Source organism: Periplaneta americana, chromosome 9, assembly GCF_040183065.1.
Source record: "Periplaneta americana isolate PAMFEO1 chromosome 9, P.americana_PAMFEO1_priV1, whole genome shotgun sequence".
NCBI lineage: Eukaryota > Metazoa > Arthropoda > Insecta > Blattodea > Blattidae > Periplaneta > Periplaneta americana.
Window position 1 is genome coordinate 51143792 of NC_091125.1, and position 18925 is coordinate 51162716.

The 18925-nt window shown below is 34.2% G+C and overlaps 1 protein-coding gene across 1 annotated transcript in view; it reads right to left on the minus strand.

The window, feature by feature from the left end:
• LOC138705921 (sodium channel protein PaFPC1-like) overlaps positions 1-18520 on the minus strand; it is a 127470-nt gene extending 108950 nt beyond the window's left edge. Inside the window, exons 1-5 of the mRNA XM_069834696.1 lie at positions 18337-18520; positions 12970-13230; positions 9953-10105; positions 4006-4211; positions 1869-1997 (exon numbers count right to left, since the gene is read on the minus strand). Of these exons, the coding sequence (XP_069690797.1) occupies positions 1869-1997; positions 4006-4211; positions 9953-10105; positions 12970-13116 (635 nt within the window). The 5' untranslated portion in view covers positions 13117-13230; positions 18337-18520. The remainder of the gene's footprint in view (positions 1-1868; positions 1998-4005; positions 4212-9952; positions 10106-12969; positions 13231-18336) is intronic.
• Positions 18521-18925: the final 405 nt, after the last annotated feature.

The window sequence follows — 18925 nt, forward strand, 5'->3', positions numbered from 1 at the left end:
CTGCTTCAACTTTGTATCATTGTTATAAAAATTTTGTCTGAAGTATATCAAGTCATTTTAACATAAATCACACGCGGGGTAATGCTTATTTACCTTTTTGCTCTCGATGTCAAGATCGTGAACACAAGTGACATTTGGTAAATCACCAGAATCAACATTCCTTTAAAATTCAGGTAGAATTTCTTGTTCACTTCAATGCCTCTTGCGCCTCTTGGAATCTCTTGCACTGGGTGACACACATTCACTCATTTTTCTTGAATATTATTTAACCTTGTTCTGCTGAGCAACAGTCTACAGAATGTTGCGATTTAAATGCATCCTGAAGCAGTACAAACTGGTCTAACAGTGAAAGAAAACTGTATACAAAGTATTCTTTAGCCAGCGCGGCCACAAAGTGAAAAATAAGTATTATAACATGTATTTAATGCCAACTCTTGTATATAACAAGTTTTGTAAAAATTCGCTAAATATAGATACCGAGTTTTGAAAAAGTTATTTAATTTCAACATCAATTTACTCACATATTTACCCACTTTAGCTTAATTCTGATAGCATCATTGGATTCTCCTGACCCAAAAACATAAGGATACGTTAAAACCTCAACATCGAAGAAAATGTAGATGAGTTTTGTGAAAACGCCCCTCAATTACAGTTTTCAAAAGTTATGTGTTAATACCAATTTCAAATGAATTTTTCTCAATAACTTAATTATTGGATTTTTTTTTAATTTTCGCCATTATCTTTTCTATATTTTACTCCTATTAGTTAGATCCGTCGTCTCTCTTGAAATCACCTGGTGAGCACTGAATTACATGATTTCATATTAGGTTAGTTTAGCTGTAAGATAATTAAATTTGTGACGAAGTCAAAAAATTATATAGTTTTCTTTTGCCGAATACATTCATCCGTCTTTAGGTGCTTTGCTTTGGTTGCATTGAGTATAGCTTGTCATTTAATATCTGGGCTATATTTAGTGAAACTAATAAATCATAGGCCTACAGCTCTTATAAAACGTAAAGTTTTGTGTGTATTTTACTTTTTACTTATTAACATAGTCTTAACATGTAACTCAATTCACAATAATACTAACTTCATCACAGTCATTTCCTACAACATCCGAGCCAAGCCCCTTTGTTTTGACTAACCAAAATATGGCGGACCAATGTTCAATTGTCTTCAACTTTCAGAGGTCTTCAGCCTCTCTATAGTATCTAGCTTGTTGGGTCCAACCATTCATTGCGCTCTTCGTACACAGTCATTCATAATTTTTGTTGTTATTTACGTTGGTGTAAGAACAATTGCAAAGTGCTTCATAGGCTACAAAAGTTGTATCCAGCAAGAATTTACTGCACGATGAACTCGTGACGGTTCTTCCTCCCAAGTGATGGTCAGTGTAGTGTAATAAACAGTAACTTTAATGTTCTAACTACTTACTCATGAAATAAATATGTAAATAAATTAATAAACTACACAACTCCGAGGTCTCTGACAATTATTTACAGGTGATATTAAGTGCCTATTTTCAGTCTCTCACAATGTGGAAACTACGAACCGTAAGTGATGGAATTATCTCTATTGGATGCACACCAAGTATCCATACACATTTCTTTATAGCCAATTTCTGAAGGAGGAAAATGTTACGACTCTACGTTGTTTATTATCAGGACCAAACCATGTTTCCGTACAACTTTAATAAGAAAGCAAAAAGAATAAATGTTGTTCACAATAAATTTTAAATGAAGCATCACCACACTAAACTCTTTAATAAATAATAATATTCATTATAGCCGTCGCAAAAGCACTGTTAATTGGACTGCTACGTTTTTCTTCACGTACTGGTTCCATTAGGATTGTATTTTGCTACTTACTCTAAAATTATTAATACAAAGTCGAGGCAGTTCCATGGATCTCTAAGGTATGTGAATGGTTCAAGTAGGAATCCTCTTGCCACCACTTTCAGCACCAGCTCAAGAGAGAATATTCCAATGAAAATATAACTGAAAGAAAATATCACAAATAAGAATGTATTGGCCATTCAAAATTGGTGTACATTTTCGTGTGCATGATAATAAAATTATGTTGAAGTGTTATTCTGCCCTTCCTAAGAAAAGAATATTAACTATTTTATTGTCCTTGAAAGTCAATCGCCTTCGACCCAATTAGAATCCGTAAGCCAATGAACTAATGACAAGAATGGCTCGACAATGGATAATGATGTGCCTAGGAAAGTTTAAACTGATGAATGGACATCCATTTTCTGATTGTTTTCAATAATTTCCAAGTAAAAACAAGAGCTCATATTTCTATCAAGAATTATTGTAAATGCTTGTACCAGTAATAAATACAGAGACATTATTATGACGTGAGACGAGAAAACGGCGGGTTACTGGCGACGCGTTCCCTGAGCGGGCTGTTAGAGGTGCGGCGTAGGATCCTCAGTCGGCATACGGCATTCGCTGTAGTCACCAGTCGTGTTACAAAGGTCTTGATTCTTCAAGTGTATAAAGTTAGAATCTAAATTTTAGTTATTATTGTGTATTTAAGTTATTTATTTATTTAATCTGACAGGATTAAGGCCATAAGGCCTTCCCTTCCATCCTACCACATAGCACATATAAATACAAAAAAGAAATACAAACACTGATGAAAATAATGCATATTAAATTAAAGCCCTATAGGGGGACAACTGAGTCAAAAGAACACTATAGAGCTCTCATCGAGCTAATACAAGAAAAAATGAAGAAAACAGAGATAGCAATGATGATAGTGATAACTGATAACGATAATAATAATAATGATAATAATAATAATGATAATAATGATAATAATAAATACATTACATATTAATTGTCAATTTTACAACAGTATAGTTACTATATTTACTATATGTCATAGGTTAAGCCGAAGTTGCGCAACCTGACAGGTGTTCAACAAGCAATTCCATGAACTAGAATGTGATTTTTTAATTTAAATTTGAATTTTGATATTGTCCGACAGTCTCTGACATAATCAGGGAGAGAGTTCCAGAGGCGTGGAATAGATATGCTGAAATATGATGAGTAGAAGGATGTTCTGTGCAGAGGAATAGAGAGAAGGTACATGTTCCGGGTTCGAGGTAGTGAAAGGTAAACAAAACGAGATGCTAGGTAAGAGGGTGTGGATGATTTTAAATAGTAATAAGAGAGAGTTGAAGAATCTTCTTCCTTTAAGTGGATTTCAATACAACAATTCTAGTGACGGTGTTACATGATCGAATTTTCTAATGTTACAAACGAAACGAACGCAGATATTGTGAACACGCTGTAGTCTATGGGCAAGATCAGTATTTAGATTAGTGAATAGAGAATCGCAATAATCGAAGTGGGGCATCACTAAAGTTTGGATCAGGTTCTTTTTAAGGCTGAGAGGTAAAACGTTGGTTAAGTGTCTGAGGGAGTGAATTATGGAAAAAGTTTTCTTACATATGTAGGTTATTTGACTTTGAAAATTTAAATTTGAATCTAAATATACCCCTAAATTTTTTACTGTCTTACTATATGTAATTGTGGTATTATTTATTTTTGTATTTGATACAGTGGCTAGATCTAATGCCTACCAATAAATTCTCATTGCGTGAACGTGTGTACATAGGTAAAAGGCAAACGGTCGTGTGCGAAAACAAGACGAGAATTTCGTTTATAGGACAAAATCCTCACTCTATAGATGAACAAAAAGACTATATACGAGAAGAAATCGAGTCTATCAATGATGTAGAACTTAAGAGTCTTGTTCATTTGTTCATCAGAAGATGTCAGTTGTGTGTGGTGGCAAATGGGGGCCATTTTCAGCAACAACTGTGAACATGGTAGTCCAAATTAATTATTGAACATTTATTGTTAGTACTGTTATGTATCATAGAAGTGCTGGAGAAATGGTTACGCGCTCGCCGGAAACCACGTTAGCATTGGGCCAAGAGTCACCCGCTGTTTTCTCGCCTCACAACATAATAATGTCTCTGTAACTTACCTAAGAAGTTGTCTTGCAGGAAGTATAGACTGCGTCAACGCTATGCAGTTGATAACAATGACTGCGTTCATGAGTAATGAGAATAAAGGATGAATCACAATAAAAATGGCAAATCTTCGGACTGAATTGAATGGATCCAGAATCCATAAGGCATTTCTTGCACTGAATCGGAAAATAAATTTTCTTCTATTTATCACCACAAACGTCTGAAAAAAAAATAAAAGGATATATCAAATACATTGTCACCAAGTTTATTAATTAATCAGTCGCCAAAATAATCTACAGTCAATCCTAATAAAACAAAAATAAAATGCAATATGTTCAGTGTCGTAACTAACCATTTGGCCCCTTGGAGCAATTTCCTCTCCTACGCCCCCTTAAAGCCATAACTTTTCTCAGGTAAACCATTTTTCTTGCTAATTCTATACCCTCCAAAACAAAGTGCCAATATTATTATTTTCGCCTATAGGGGTTTTTATTGTTTATGTATCGGTTTTACGTGATTTGATGAAAATATAAAGGGAATATATTAATATTATAACAGAAGAAGCAACATAGCATTAATAAAATTATAGTAAAATATTTTGTTCACTTCAAAGTCTTTCTCATTAAAATCTATCTCTTCTTTTCTCCTTATGGTTTAATTGCATTACCGGTAATTATAACTGTGTAATTCCCTCCTAAAAATTCAAAATGTTAATAGGATAAAAGTTTTAAGAGTAATTTTATTTAAAATTCATTTTTCCTTGCCTTCTTACTTGCAAACTTGTCAAGCACATGGTCCAATGTGCGACCTCTAGATCTTTCATTTGATATAGCTGCTAAACCACTCAGGTTATGTTGGCACGTATTGCTCCTTAGGTAATTCTTTACTGTCTGGAGAACGATCTCTCAGTTGATGCAGTGGTTACCGGCAGTGTCAGAAAAATTAGACACCCTGTGATAACGTTGGAAATATGATGGCCGCTTGACTGCACGTTAATATCAGATGGGCAAACTTCCGAATATGTTTAATTTCTTCGAGATGGCTAAAGAAACACATTTACAGCCATAATACCTGTGGCCCAGGTCAGGAGAAGTATTTGACGGAAATGTTGCAGCTAGTCCCCCTCCCGGCAAGCCTGCAACTGGAGCGGACTGCTTCACCTGCTCCCCGTACTTACGACACTGAATCTGTTTTCCTTCTATTATGATCCTACTCATGTGTATAATATTAGAACAGGCCTGGGCACTAATATCTCAATCGAGTCACTGCAGGCCAATCCTTAACTCCACCTTCCTCGGCTGAGAAAGTAATGTTTTGGTAGGATACGGGCAGACAGGTAGGTAAATATTGCTCAGTAACGAATTGTTAGGCAGACGTCGTAGCTTTTACGAACTTTCGGCTGTCGCTGGTAGCCTCAAATCCACCATAGTACGTTACTATGCATTTGTTTCTAAGACGGTGTATGCGAAAAGGACAGGGGCGGGGGTTTCTTTGCTCCTTTTTACTTCCCCTTTATGCCCAGAGCTCTATTAGAATAACTCTAATTTTTTTTTTACATCCTTGCAAACTAAGGATAAAATTTTGCAAAGAAAATTGTGTGTCGTGTATCAAACATTATTCCCTTTTACATACTTTCTTGTATATTATTATTATTATTATTATTATTATTATTATTATTATTATTATTATTATTTAATATTATTTAATATTATTTAATATTACATTACAGTAGAGATCTTGTGACCTTATCATGTACCATGGCTGTATCACCTATAGGTAAGGAGGAGAAAGATTTAAGTCTGAGATGGATTTCGTGTCTGTAGATTCATGTAATATTAACCATTGGGAAAAAATAAACTCTCTTTCTGATAGCTCATTCTTTCCCTTCTCGCACAGCTCACATGCCAGGTCTCACCTCCTCATCATTTGCATTATATTGCATTGCAATTATATATTATGCTGTATTATATTATATCATATTATATTATATTATATTATATTATATTATATTATATTATATTATATTATATTATATTATATTATACTATATTATATTATATTATACTATATTATATTATATTATACTATATTATATTATATTATACTATATTATATTATATTATACTATATTATATTATATTATACTATATTATATTGTACTATATTATACTATATTATATTATATTATATTGTACTATATTATATTATACTATACTATATTATATTATACTATATTATATTATATTATATTATATTATATTATATTATATTATATTATATTATATTATATTATATTATATTATTGTTGTTATTTAGTCAATTGTCCGAAGATAGGTCTGAACCTTACAAGTGATACTAACAAGTCACCACTTATGAGGCAACTAGGCCAGGAGATAATGGGGTAGGGTGCTAGTTTCTTCCTTTTCCCCCCTCCATTGCACACATCACCGATTAGCTACACATTACCCTAGTCAGACTTCAGATGCATACAAACAATATATTATTGTTTCTCTGAAACATATCGTCAAGTGAGATGTACTGCCTGATATTAGATGTACATACCAGCCAGAACCTCAATCAGAGGAGTTATTGTATCGTATCTTCTCGTATGTGTATATTATGTCAATATGGAACAATACGATACCAAAAGTCTCTTATAATCTAAATAAGTGCACTTAGCCTACGTGAGAGACAATTTTCGTAATGAAATACAGTCATAATCAATACAATTACGTAATGTAGTAAACGTATTGCCCGTGACCATTTTATTCCATTTTCCTTTCTATTCACATGTCCATAAATATCACATTTATAAGGAAATGATGTAAGTAATGGCTGCAGCTGAAGTAAATTACCTTCTTTATGTGTATGCTCCCCTTAATCTTGCTCCAGTCGGCTAGTGAGTAATGATAATGACTGTTCAGATGAATTGGTAACTTATTGAATGTGTATAAAATGTGCTGAATAGTTTAGGAGAAAATATTGTATGCAGATAGACATAAGAGTTGTCTTGACTGATTGTCATATGGCTTGTGAAAAAGTAACTCAAAATGCCCTAAAAAATAATCTAATTTTAAAGTCATCACCCACGCTGTAAATAAGACAACCATTGGAAGTAAATTCTTGTTCTTATCAAGGTATAACTATTACGTGACTAAATTAACTTTGTCTTAAAAAGCAATAATTATCTATATATATATATATATATATATATATATATATATAATTTGAACTGGTAATGGAAATTACGGGAAAACGGCTGAACGGATTTTAATAAATCACCCCTCATTTTGAAGCTTGGGACCAAAGTTTTTCGGAAAAAAAAGTAGTTTTCAGTGAAATGTCAATTTTCCTACATCATTTTCCAAAATCCATCTTTCGTCAGTTTTGAGAGCTAATTAATTGCATTTCAGAATAAAACAAAACACACACTACAATAAACAATAGGCTATTACACGAAAGCCATGACCTACAGGATTGCTGACGGCTCAGATTCTTTCCCATCATAATGCCAATATGTCGATCTTCATTTGTGCAATTTTTTGATAACGTATAAAAATAATTTACAGGTCTGATTCTCTGGTCTGTAGTTTTCAGAGTACAGCTGTGTATTGGATATTAAGAACTACAAAACTTAAGAATGTTTGATGACATTATTACCATTAAAAATGAAGTATGTTGTTGTTTTCTAATGCCAGGCGTTTGACAATAAAGTCATTTGACCTCTTGCACTCCAATATTTTTCAAAGATATTATCATGGCCAGCCACTGAATCACAGATTTTGAGGTGTTCCGAATCCATTTCTTGGTTTGAGTTGCACAATGGGCAGTTAGGGGACTGATATATTCCAATTCTATGCAGGTGTTTGGCCAAACAATCGTGTCCTGTTGCCAATCTAAATGCAGCTACAGACGATTTTCGTGGTAAATCGGGAATTAACTGTGGATTTTGATGCAGAGAGTTATATTATTATAGTTAATGCAACACATAATGCTATACTGATATATGAAAGTGAAAGCTTTTGGGCCTTTATGTAAGTAGACTCAAAGAAAGAATATTTTATATTAGATCTTCATTTCTATAATTTACTGAGTAACGGCTATAGGCCTACATAAACTCATGTTACTGAAAACTATAAAACTTACGTAAGGTAACAATATTGTTATTAAAAATGAAATACTTTTACAATTATTAATCAAGTGGTGTGGGTCCTTTTCATATATGTAATGGCAGTGTGATATAGATATTTATATGTCTGATTCTCTAACTTTCCTTGGTAGTAATTGAGTCATGCTTCCTATTTTAGCTGCGTCTTTAAACTACATCAAAATTAATTTCATATTTCTTTGGTCTAATTGATTAGATTTGTGATCGCTGCCAAGCATATTTTGTTGTAGGGAAAATAGCATGCCATTTCACTTCTTGCTACCGTGATGAGTAAGTTTATTTCCCGCAACCAGCAACAAATGAAACACTGAAACTGCTAACGATTTACGATGGACAATTTTATTTAGGGCGCATATAAGATTCTACAACTTTGATATATCATTCGCCTCATTTTCCACATCTCAGCAATAAATTTCTCACAACAGCCTATATTACAGAAAATATACGAAATAACTTTCATTGTTACACAAATTAATCCAGCAGTATTTGATAGATCAGTATTGTCTGGAAGAAGCGCAAAAAATTACAGTTCATAATAAAAGACCAAAAGGTATTACTTATTGATAAAATAAGAGGCCTACAAGATTTTGTAGTCTCTTGATCACCTCAGCAAGATCTCTTAGGGGGGAAAAAGTGATTCTGCCCTCTACATTTCAGGGCAGTTCACGAAACATGCAGCAGCTATACCAAGATGCTAAGTCTTTTGTTCAAAGCATGACAAGCCTTACATTTTCTTAACGTTCACATACAATCCGCAATGACCCGAAATAGCTACTGCATTACTGCCACATGAAAAACCCACTAATAATCCTGACATTGTTACTAGCGATTTCACATTGAAACTCAAGAACTGAAGACGGATATGTTCAAGGAAAAGTATTTGGCAAAAAAAAAAAAATTCAGAGGGAGTATGTTTCACTATTATGGAAGCAAATAACTATCAAAATGTCTGGTATTCTTCATTGAAAATAAATCTGAACAACTTTTATTTGAACTTTTTATGGACTTAGTTTGCAGCAATTGCTGCACAAGCCACTAGTATATATATATTATTGTCTAGTTCATTCATTCATTCATTTATAGTTTTCTGCTCAAATGCAGGTCTTACACTGCAACCCCAGCATTCTTCCAATCTTTCCTACTTTCTGCCTTCCTCTTAGTCTCCTCATATGATCCATATATCTTAATGTTGTCTATCATCTGATATCTTCTTCTGCCCCGAACTCTTCTCCCGTTAATCATTCCTTCCAGTGCATCCTTCAGTAGGCAGTTTCTTCTCAGCCAGTGACCAAATCAAAGTTCTTAAGGAGTTTGGTTTATTTTTATATTGGTATTTTTCTCATTCAATAAAATTGTTAGAAAAGTATATTAAGAAATTTCTATACAAATACTAGCAAAATCTATCCAACATTCTAAGTTAAGAATGGAATGTAAATAAATGAAGGGATGTACAGACAGAAGAATGGAAAGAGAAAAGCACATAGTTGACATGAAAAATCTTCCGTTTTCTGTTGTTGCATACTTCAAACATTTGCGCGTCAATATGTTCTACAAACTATGAGTACATACAATATGATAACGATATATATTTTATTTAATTTACCGGTATCTATTTCTAAAGAAGAAATGAAATACGAAATCATGCAGTTGAAGAGCTGAAATTATTTTAGCATGCAACGGTATTATTTCATAACGTTTGTAAATATATATATATATATATATATATATATATATATATATATATATATATATGTGTGTGTGAATGTTTAGAAAGGGCATAAAAATCTACTTACGCTCTGGTTTTCATAGAAGCTGTCAATATCCTCCACTGGTACAGAAATGTGCTCAGATGTGAGGCTTTCCCGAAAACGAAAAGGAATACGTTTCCCTTGTTGCAGTGCATGATCTGGCTTTGGAATTTCATCATTGGTAACAAAATTCTTTTTCTGTTCGAGGCAAGAAATCAACACATTACTTTAAAATATTGATAGGAGAAGAAATTCGTTTATGTATACCTAAGTCTAATAGAATTTGTACTATTCTCTATACAGTATACAATACTGATCGTATATTTTCTTTATGAATATAGTTAATCAAGGTAATTATTGTGAAAACAAAATGTTATGTATTATTTATTATATAGATAGAGTAAAGAAAATGTGTGAATGTTATGTGTAGCATTTAACTTAGAAATGCTAGAAGATGGCAGGAAATTAGAGTCAAGAGCAAATAAAGTGGATTCTAAAGCACTACTGGAAGAGAGGGTGCGAACAGCGTTGCAAGAAGCTTTTGTACTCTCTACCAACAGTATCAACACGCCTGACAAATTTAAGAGATAAATTTGATTAAATGGGTTCAATGTTTACTGCAACGAAATCTGGACGGCAGAGGAGAATGAGATGCGAGTTACTTTAACATCCGTGGAGGTTAAGGTTTTTGAGAGGATGCCCCATACAGTGAACAATTTAAAACAGTTCATCTCGGATAATGACATTGGAGCTGACAGTGACAGGGATTTGTGTCTTACTATGTGTCACAGTGTACAGTACAGGTTCCAACAACAATGGGAGACATATCGAGAACTTAAGTTTACGAGATTGCACAGTGTCATAGAGTCAATATCTGTAAAAATAAAATAAATAAGAAAATGCCATGTCTTATTCAATACTAAATACCTACGTTTGGGTCCTCAGGAGTAATCATTAGCTTGTAAGGTCATTTTGTATACCCATTTTCTCGAATACCCCGCGTCCTCGAATAAGCAGCGCACCCCAATTTTGAAAGGAAAAAAAATCTTTCAACAAAAGAAATTAAGAACAATTAGACACAAATACGGTTCAATTAACAGAAATTAAATTTTATTCTGGAACAGGACGCATTTCAAACCCATCCTATGTGCACGCATGCCAGTTTGCTTAGTCGGCCATTTACACGATACATTGCACATTAATGGCACGTGTCACGATTTCCATGTCTCTCCGCATCTTTGATCATTTTAAATAAAAGATCGCAATCTCATACCGTTAGTGGTATTCATTTTCAGAATTGAAAATATAAGACGCAAAAAATATACACTTATCACAGTTGAAGTTGATTCTGGCACATGTACTGCTAATCCAAACGCCATTTAAAAGTGTTAACAATTGAAATATCCGCGCGGAAAGATAATGGCAAGCGCTACCACTTTAGGAGTTGCGCAGTAGGAAAGTCGCGCAATGTTGCCAATTTCATTTCGAATAAACCGCGCACCCGTATTTTCTACTTATATATTTCGGAAAAAAAAAAGTGTGCGAGGTTTTCGAGAAAATACGATATGTTTACTACTTTTTTACAACAGAAGTCAAATTAATAAAAGCTAAAAAAAAAATTGTTAAACGAAACAGTGACATTTGCAGTAAATATTGGCGCCATGAGGTATCTTCAGATTCAAGAGGATTCATTCATTCATTTGGTGTTCTGCCAAAGGGCAGGTTTTTCACTGCAAACCCAACTTTCCTATGTTCTGCCTTCCTCTTTGTTTCCTCATAATATGATCCATAGGCCTATATCTTAATTATGTATCAAATTCGCTTAATATTTGTATCCAATATAATATAGGTATATGGTTTTACTTCTCATAGGAGTTTTGTTTTTCCATTTTCAGTGCTATCAAATCATTACATATTTTAATTGTTGTTGGAGTCAACGTCTCAACTCTCATTATAAAGCAACTCTAGAGTCTAGACATTAACTTTAATGACGGATTTATTATTTCATGGGTCCAATTTATTTTATTTGAGTACATAATGTACCTAGATGTATTAATTGTATGTGTTATATTTCCGTTGTGTCGACTGCTAGCTGGTGTGATGTCAGTGCTACTCCTGGGAGAAAGCAGAATCTCACGCTCAGACTGGTTTGAAGGTCATTGAAATCAGTCATGCCACATCAAAGGTACCGACGCGAAGTGTCCATGCTGTATAATTATCTATACGCTGTTGTTATGTTGTGAATTTAATTCTTCTTTATTAGTTCATTATTATGAGTGTAGCTAGTCGACTAAGAAAATGTGGTAGAACGTTTAGAAATATAGTGCATTAAGAACTCATAAACAACTATGTAGAAAATGATGTTTGTAACAACGTTTCAAGAAGTGAAATTATGCATAAAGACAATATTACATATTACGATGTAAAAATTAAAAAAAATATATGCATCCATCGCAGCAAAAACGTATACCGTAGGTCATCTTGCAGTTCATTTCGTAGTGTTGTGCAGAGGGCCGTGGTTCACGTAATGTACTTCATCTTCATTTGAGTTATTAATGCAGTTGTGTTAGGTTTTTGAATGTCATTAATAGTGTCAGTAATGTGGGACTTTGTGTATAGGAATTTTATTGTGATTTTCAATCTCTATCAAGCAGCAGTTGCTGCTACAAGCCACTAGTTTTTAATAATTTGAATTTACAATTAATCGATTTTGAAAATAAACTTAAATATTATTCAATTAATTTAAAACAAATTTTTAATTACATAATAACTAGGGATTTAGAATATGTGCATTTGTGCTAAGCGAATATCTTTGGGAGTTAATATAATGGATGCAGATTTCGGCAGAACTATTAAAGATGATATACTACATAGGTAGAGATGAGATTAAGAAGTTAATATTCTCTTCCAACTAATGTCACATACTATAACCACCATTTCAATATTTGTACTACAATAAATTACTTTCTTGAACATTTTTTTTTACAGGAAGAGTATTGACAAAAATGGAAAAAAGCCTCTTAAAACATGCATACTAATTTAGCATACAGTTCAATACTTACAAATGTCGGAATTAACTTGGGTTTGTCCTCATTCTTAAATTCCTTATCTTTCGAACATTCATTTTGAATTCTGTCTTCAATGGTCGCTAATGATTCCTGAGTGAAAAAATGAATTTCATGCAATTCATCTGAGGACCTGGATGACATTTTTCCTGAAATATTAATTCTTTTTTCTTAATAACAACACTGGCATTGTTTCTGGCTACTGGCAAATTGCTATCCAGTTGGATTAAGACATAATCAAATATGTCTCTTATTATCCTGAAACAGATAGAATAATTTCAATTAGATATTCTATCAGCTACACATTGTTCATCAACGTTCTTGAAAGAGCCTAAAATTATATTTTTCTTCAAGCCTTCATACTGTACCTGAAAGATGAAGGCGTACAATGATTAAATAACAGTGTTAAGTGAAGCCTGATATATCCTACTAATCCAGAATTTACTTCATCGACAGCTACTTGAAAATGTTGTGATTTCTTTAAATAGCATAGCCATGTTAAGGTTGGGAAAAATGTTCAGAAAGTGCAGCATATAAACAATTAAGAGCAGCATTTACTGATCCAGAGAATTTTATTACAGGAAGATAATTATATGACCGAAGCACATATTTCCTTCAAAACTGAGAAGTGCTGAGTTAGCAGATTATCTATGAAACGTGAGCGCGGAATGTTGTTCACGGGCTATGGAGCGTATTCTCCCAGCTGGCCGGCAACGAGATTTTGCGGTTAAACTCGCTTCACTAGATTAACCAAATACTAATTATTTTCATTTTTTTAATTTATGCGCTAGCCCATGCTATGCAAAAAGATGGTGAAACTCTCTACCTTCATTTTCTATACATTTCTTGCGTATTAACATAGCCATTTAAGCAGACCCGTATTTAGGTAGTGTTATGCATATGGGACAAGTGGATGGACAGAGAAGTGTGGAGAGCAAGAATAAGATTTTAAGACTTTAGGCACAGAAAGATGTGTAAACATTAGAAATCTGTATATCTGTGTATATGCATATGGACCCGTAAAAAACTTTGCGCCCCCAGCAACTGACTTATGCAAATCTTAGACATTTAGCAAACTGTAAAAAGAAGTTAAATGTAAAAACAATTTAACACATGCTGATTTTTAAAACAGGCATCTGCGAAGTAAGAAGGTATCGAAAATTTATTTTCAGCTCGATTTATTCTTTTCTCAATTTTGCTGCCCCCTCAGAACTTGCCGCCCAGTGCTCGAGCTCATGTGGCACATGCGTAAATATGGGACTGCATGTGAGTGGAATCAAGCACCATCCAAAAACAAAACGAGATTAGGATCAATTTCTCCATCATGCACTTAAATCAAAATTCATTCACAAAATCGACTCCTTAGATTTATCGCAAACAAAAGTATCAATACTTCCGTTTTATTAAAACCTAGAAATGTGACGCATTTAAACACTCCCGACTGTTTCACTTTCTGTAACTGACCAACATGCAACATAGTGTTGTGGATGATTTAATGAAACTGCCAAACATCATACATTCGGATTCAGATGGAGGGTTCTGGAACAAGAAAGCTTTGTTAGAACACACACTTCTGAAGCAACGCTACCACTTAAGAGTTGTTTAGCCTGAGTGGCATGCTTTTGTCTTGGCTTGCCTTTAAGAGGGCTGGACTCGGAATGAATCCTACACCTTACTCACGTTTCGGCCCATTGTGTGCCCTATTTATCCGATAGTTGTCCAAGACCGATAGATGGCCTACTTGGCAATAGTAAATCCGACGCTGACAGGTAGCCCATCCCGTCTGAGCCCCTAATAGAACCAGGTCCTATTTCGCGGACAAATATCGTGATAAGTCACAGGGGCTTGGAGCCTCAAGCCCTTCTTGATCAGCGGACACTGACAGGTGGGCCATCCTGTTTCATACCCTGACGGAGTCAGGTACCGTCAGCATACGAGTAGTCTGATGAGCCATAGGAACCCCAAGACCTTTCTATGTCAGCCGTACTACTCCCAATACTTCATCCCTGCACTTTTCTTTTTACTATTGCAGATGAAAGATGAAATAAGGGGGAGTTGGAGAGTGTTGGGGAAATGATAGATATGGGAGTATCCCGAGAACACCCTTTGCAACGTTTTTTGTCCACCACAAATTCCATCACGATCTGACCGGGAATTGAACTGGGTCGCCTGTATGGACGACCAGTACGCTAGGAAATGTATCGTCTTTCCTCCCTACCTCGTGCACTGATGCTGTTCTCCTCTGCTGAGGTACGGTACGTCGCATATTGTGCTGTGTCGCTCCAAAGCAGACACAGTAGTTAGTTAAGCGATTATTCAATTGTGATCTAAAGTAATAATAATAATAATAATAATAATAATAATAATAATAATAATAAATAAATAAATAAATAAATAAATAAATAAATATAAAAAGTGTACTAAGTTCACTGTAATTCTTTCCATACTGTTTTTCCCAATTTCAACGCTGAATGAAAAACCATCACGAGTATGTGCGGGAATCCACTTCGGAAACACGTAAGAAGAGATGTATACACCCAGACGTAACTTCTATTTGTATAGTACGGTACATAAATGAAAAGCCAAGAACCTTTCCTACCGTAAGTTCCCTATAATGTAGGAAGAATTTCAATCTACAGTAGTTGGAATTCAATGCTCGAATAATTATACTGTTTAAACTAATCGAGTAGTAATATTAGCGGTGGTAATGGTAAAAATAATAGTACGTTATAATTTTATGTAAAATATCGAATAGCGTAGAGTAATTAAGTTATAGGCTATAGCCATAATACTGTATATTATTGGAACTGTCATAAATTCGTTCGTTAGGTACAGTACGTTTCTACCACTAACAACGCCTGAAAACACTGCACACCTCCAGCACAGCTACGACAGAGAAGTTGCCGGACAATCTGGAATACAATATGGGATTTATTTATAAAACACTAAAAACAAGGTCATTCAAAGGAAAGAAGGCATTAAGGTTTTGTAAACAAACATTATTTTAAACAGTTTTTGTTTAGTCAACTGTCCGAAGACAGATCTGAGCCTCACAAGTGATATCAACATGCCATCTCTATGAGGCAACTAGGCCAGGAGATAATGGTGTAGGGTGGCCAATTCCTTTCCCCTTTTTTGTACAGTATGGGTCAGTCATTATTATCGGCAATATATTACCATTTCTCTAAAAACTTATAAATTACATTTCTTCAAAATTTGGCGGTTTTCTGGTTGATTAACTGTTCCATGTTGAGTCTGCGGTCCTCCAAGGAAGCGAGGCGTTTGCCATTAAGGAAATCTGTACCTCAGAGGTATTGTTTAATTCCATTTGATCAACTTTAGAATATATGAAAAAAGACCAATTTCACGTTGTTTTTTCATTCCTGGTAAAGTTACAAACCTATTCCTTCTATTTTTTATATAATGTAACCATAGTATATCTTGAAAATCATAAGTTATGCATAGAAGTAAAGAGAGTTATATGGGATTTACTGTAGCACAATCCAAATAAATTTTCATCTTCTTTTGAAAAAAAAATTCATTAAACCCGAAATCAGTCGTCCCTGAACTTAACAGAATATACCTTCAGATCGATCTCATTATATGGAATTCAGTAGTGTTAGGCTGTAATCACAAAATCGCAAAATTTTGAGGCACAGAAATCATGTAGGGATCTGAATAGACAAAAATAGGAAGCGACAATATCTGGAGAATAAAGCGGATGGACTAACCTTTGACGAGTTGCCATAAAAGTATGTGGTCTGGCGTTGTCGTGCTTTGCCAATTTCGGTCTTGTCTCTTCAATATAATAAAGAATGTGATCCATCGTTTCATCATTTTTAACAAGATGATGAACTAAGGAATAAATGATATTTAGCCATTTCTCGCCAAGAGACAAGCAGGGACTCTTTGGACGTCAAGCAAAGTGTGACGCTTCTGCAGAAGAATTTCAAAGAAGCTGATTTTACCTTTAACGCAACAAGAAAAAGTTTTCTTCCTAATGTGGTACCATCCGTATTTAACAATTTTCCAAAGCATAAACAAATTTATTCAAACAACGAACAAAAGAATGGTAACATAAGTGCTAAATAAAGTCTATCCTGCAAAGGAAAACTAACCTGATGTTGAACGAAATACATCAACTTTCAATGAAGCAAATGTTTCACTTATAGAAATCTCTGAAACACATAAAAAAAACTATGACCACATAATGCTCAATTGGAAATAAAATAATTCCGAAAGCTACTAAATTAAAATATAAAAAAATACTATGAAGATTAGAAATCAAAATCAGCCTATCGGAAAGCTAAGACAGACGATACCGATGTGTTTAAGTTGTGTAGTTTTCAAAAGCGAAACCTGTAGAAAAAACACGGAACATGAAAACCATCTTGCCAAAGTAAAAGAAGTAGTTGAAGAAAGTAGTTTGAAAGCAAACGTTTTAATTGAATAAAATCAGGCTTTCGAAACAAATCTGTATACTGTTATTTAACGTGTCATCAACAAATCTCAAATAGGACTGACATTGTAATATGCTTGGCATATTATACTCTTCGTACTTGACCAGTAATGCACAATTATTAATCCGACGATTTTCACGATACAAAATGTAATGACGGAACAAAAAATCATCATTCTAGTACGCCGGGGTGAACCTAGCGGTAGAAATTGTCCTATTGATGCTCTGCGCCAAGTCGTATTCTGTAAATACACCAGCTTGTATAATATTACATACTCATTTATTCATATACCTTCAATATATGAAGGGTTCAGAACCATAGTGGGCCAAGCGTCATTTACTAAAACCGTAGAAAACGAGGGTTAAAATGAAGTTATTGCCATAATTCAATGGAAATAATTAGCAAGTAATATAAAGTATATACATTAAAACTGAATGATATGTCAATCTTCATAAAGTTATAGTATTCACTTAATTTTAACCCTTGCTTTCTCCGTTTTTAATAAATGGCACTTGGCCCACTATGGCTCTGAAACCTTGATATAGGTAACTACAGCTCTAACCAAGATGACGTTATCTAACTTATTTTTAAAATGTGAGGCATTTTTCATTTAGTTTCGCACTTCAATGAATGTAGCTTTAATAACATGACAACCAATGACGACGTAAAGTGTCATATTTATTTTATTCTGTACTATTATATGTTGTGAAATATTCATTACAGAGGGAAGATTGTCACAATGACAGAAAAGAGAAGCAAGAGACTCTCGAGTGACACGATTTGTTGTTGTTTCATACAGGTTTCACAATATTGTACGTATAGCTCTGTTCTCATACTCCTGACATGACTCCTCTCTATAAAACTCATTGTGATATCTGAAGAGTGATTAACATATATTACTTACCTTATTTATGCCGCGAAGCTGCGATGTACATACATCTGTTGTGACATGAGTAATTTATCGAAACCACTGAAATCTAAAGCCACAAGCAAATATGTGTAATGCTCCCAAACCATACCAATATACGTTTCTGCAATGTTCTACTGGATGTTGCGTCATATAACGATGCAAAAGGAAGGCGCTCTGGCGCCGATCTGTTTTATTGGCTGGATGGTCGGACATTCTATATCGATCTCCGACTTTTGCTACACTGCCAACATAAACCTCCATGCATTTGCGTATTCCCCCACACAATAGGTGATGTGATTATTTTATATTTTTATGACTTTCAACTCTTAAATTATTTCTTGCTTTCACTTTTTACACATAATAACACGAAGTGCAAAGAAACTATTGTGATGCAAAAATTGTGTCACTTCCTATTTTGGCTGAAAAACACAATTCCAGCATCACATTATAACAAAGTGATTCTTGGCTTGCGACCCTCTCATCTATGTGACTAGGATGATGTCGATTAAGATGTCCAATGTATCATCATCGTTGTCGCCATCATCATCCATCATTCAACATTACCACCACCACCACCACTACC